The 3484-nt window shown below is 45.1% G+C and overlaps 1 protein-coding gene across 1 annotated transcript; it reads left to right on the top strand.

The window, feature by feature from the left end:
• The first annotated feature begins 1561 nt into the window (after positions 1 to 1561).
• LOC133886521 (uncharacterized) lies at positions 1562 to 2891 on the top strand. Its single transcript, XM_062326199.1, has 2 exons — positions 1562 to 2564; positions 2701 to 2891. The coding sequence occupies exons 1-2, from the start codon at positions 1562 to 1564 to the stop codon at positions 2889 to 2891; spliced, it is 1194 nt and encodes a 397-aa protein (XP_062182183.1).
• The last annotated feature ends 593 nt before the right edge of the window (positions 2892 to 3484 follow it).

The raw sequence follows: 3484 nt of genomic DNA, 5'->3' as shown, positions 1-3484 counted from the left end.
GGAAAGACAAAAAGGGCAACTCAAGCCATGTCTTGTGCTAACCAACGTGTTATGCAAGCGTACGAAAACATTGCTCGAAAGCTAAGCAATGCATACTCGTAAGGAACCTTAAGGTGGAGTGAGAGATTAAACTAGCTAACCTGTAATATCCTGTCTTCAAAATTTGCTTATAGTCGAGCTCACCTGTGGAGCGGACCCGTAACACATAGCACCTCTTTTACACTTTTATTCTTGTTTTGTGTAAAAATATTAACTCGAAGGTCCTATATTTAGAGCGCAAAAACTTAAACCTGATCCTAATGTATCTAAACTATTAATATGGGACTAATTCTACCAAACCATAACAATTAGACCACACAGGTTGAAACAAGAATACTAATGGATCGGAGTATTACACTCTCCCCATTTAGGACTGACGTCCTCGGCAGTTTACCGTGTAAGCAGTAGACAAATACGTAGGATCTCCTCTCGGTGCCACGGTAATACCATATCCCCTCCATAGGTTGACACGCATACACTCGTGTAGCGAGAGTTAACTCTAGACACCATCTATAACATCTCGCCTCCAAACTTCGTTTACAGCACAACCCACCTGTGAGACGGGCTGATATATATATAGCATATTTATTACACTTTCGTCTCTATTTCATATAAAAAAGTTAATCCAAATATCTTATATTTAGAGCTTAATAAGTTGATTCTAATATATCTAAACTATTAAAATGGAAAATTTGAACCACACGGGTGATGCTAGGTAAGATGTCTCACATACCAGTCATTCGAGCAAAGGAAAATAAGTGGGCTCATGGCACCAGTTGAATGACTGCTATTAGACATCTTAGATTATCTTCAGCAGTTATTTTAAATTTTTATCCTCAAAAATACTATTACAGCATCCTCTATCACTATTACAGCAACTCTTATTTTTTCATCTCCAGCAGCTACCCCATTTCCTACCTTCTACTCATCTTTTTCTCTCTCCGGACCCGCTGTCAGCCTTTATGAACAGTGTTGCTACAGTACTGCTACAGTACCGACGCGTTTTCTGCCTCCTGGCCCACTGTCAGCCCTGCGAGCAGTGCGCTACAGTAGCCCGCAAAATGCAGGCCCCACTCTCTCCGCAACACTGTAGCGTTACTGTTTGGTACTGTAGCACTGGATGAGGTACTGCTGGAGTGCAATTCCCAGTGCTACGGTACTTTGTAGGGTACTGTAGCACTGGATACAGTATCTGTTGGAGTTAGCCTTACCTAGCATCTTTATAAATGTACACCTGCCTGATGAATATGATATTCATTCGAGCTCTATACTCTTTCATGGTATCATTTTGAGTTCTAAGAGTCATGAGCTCCGGCGACGCCTCCTCCGCTGCAACCCACTCAGCTAATGCGCCGCCTCGTTCTTCCTCCTCGACCAACACCTCTGTGACCAACTCAGCCAATGTGCAGCCTATTCCTTCTTCCCCATCCAACACCCAAAATCTTTCCTAGGCCATCCACACCATAAACATCAAATCCTTGCGGCCCTTCACCTTGGATATTCAGGGACATAACTACTACAGATGGCGTACCCTTTTTCTTATATTCTTGGTCGCTATGCCTTGCAATCCCATGCCACCAATGATGAGCCTTCCCACGATGATCCTGACTTGATTCGCGAGAATTTCATAGTCCTTATGTGGATATATGTCGCTATCTCCAAAGAGCTCCTCGATCTTGTGCTTAAACAATCCGTCACGGCTTATGGTGTTTGGCTCCACCTCCAGTCTATTTTCTTCGGCAATAAACCCAATCGCGTCATCCACCTTGAAGCCGAACACTACGGTCTTCGCCAAGGCGATCTATCTGTTGCTGCATACTGCCATAAGCTTCAGTCACTTGCCACCACCCTCGCAGACTGTGACCAACCTATGTTTGATCGTGCTCTTGTCCATCAACTTATTCGATGGCTCAATTCGAAATTTCAAGTTCTTCTACAGATGTTGCCTACATTGCCTACCTTCCCCACCTTCCAGCAGACGCGTGACCACCTCATAATCGAAGATCTATCCCAGGCCCGATCCTCTCCTACAACCACTTATTCCGCTCTAGTTGCTAATTGTGGCAATCAGGGTTCGTTTGAGTCTTCTACTCCGTGCCTAGACCGGTTAGGTTCGTCATCTGATCTTGGCCATGGTGGCTGCGGATTTTGGGGCCATGGTCGCGGAGTCCGCAACAACGCTAATGGGCCATCTTCTACTGGTGGTCGTGGCCAGCAGCCACCTCAGTTGCCCTACTTCTTCAACGGCTACACGTTATGGGGTCCTCCACCCAGCGCGTATTGGAGAGCACCCTGGACAGGATCTACTGGGCTTGGTCTTCTCGGGGCTCATCCTCCAGTACAGGCCCCAGCTCAAGCGTTCAACGCCTATCAGTCCCAACCTATGCCTCCACTAGATGCGGCGCCGTCTTGGGATGCCATCGGGCTAGTTCGGGCATTGCAGGCTGCATCTTTCGGCCAGCCATCACATGTCGGGGAGTGGTTCATGAACACGGGTGCCAGCTCGCATATTCCAAGCGATTCTGGTAACTTCACCTCTTATTCTCGTTCCTCTGCACCGCATCATTGGTTCAAGCGATGCACACCTTCCCTCCCCTCTTACCAGATTCTCTCTTCGTCATACTTTGCATACTCCTCAATTAATCAAGAGCCTTATTTCAGTCCGCAAGTTTACAGCTGATAATTCTTGCACCATTGAATTTGACAAGTATGGTTTCTCTGTGAAGGATCTAGTCACGAAGCAGGTCCTTCTGAGGTGCAATAGTGAGCATGGCCTTTATCCACTACTACCCGGCGCCAAGCATTCTCCTCCGGTGGTATTTACAGCTCTCTCCACTTCTGTAGATCTATAGCACCACCGCCTTGGGCATCCTGACCGAGAGTCCATGTCACATTTGTCTTTGCAATTTGATTTTCCAAGTCAAAATAATTGAACTTGTAGACACTTATGTCATGCCTGCCAATTAGGGATGCATGTATGTTTACCGTTTTCATCTTCTACTACCACTGCATACTTTTCATTCCAATAATACATTGTGACATCTGGACATCACCAATTGCAAGTGTTTCCAGATTCAAATACTACCTTATTCTTTTGGATGATTTCACTCATTATGTATGGACTTTTCCAATCCACACTAAGTCTAATGTTTCTGGAATCATTCAAACCTTTTGTGACCTCATTCAAAACCAATTTCATATGTCTATCCAATGCTTGCAATGTGACAACATCCAGGAGTTCAATAACAACACCCTTTAGTCTTTTCTAGCATCCAATGGAGTTTCTTTTCGTTTTTCTTGCCACCACACCTCACCTCAAAACGGAAAGGCCGAAAGGGTTGTTTGCTCTTTGAACAATATTGTTCGCACCATGCTCTTTCATGAACATATGCCTTCCATCTATTGGGTTGAAGCCCTCCGTACTGCTACTTATCTCATGAACAGA

The sequence above is a fragment of the Phragmites australis genome, chromosome 12, assembly GCF_958298935.1.
Source record: "Phragmites australis chromosome 12, lpPhrAust1.1, whole genome shotgun sequence".
Lineage (NCBI taxonomy): Eukaryota > Viridiplantae > Streptophyta > Magnoliopsida > Poales > Poaceae > Phragmites > Phragmites australis.
The sequence above is the reverse complement of the archived record's forward strand: the minus strand, read 5'-3'. Positions and strand labels throughout refer to the sequence as shown.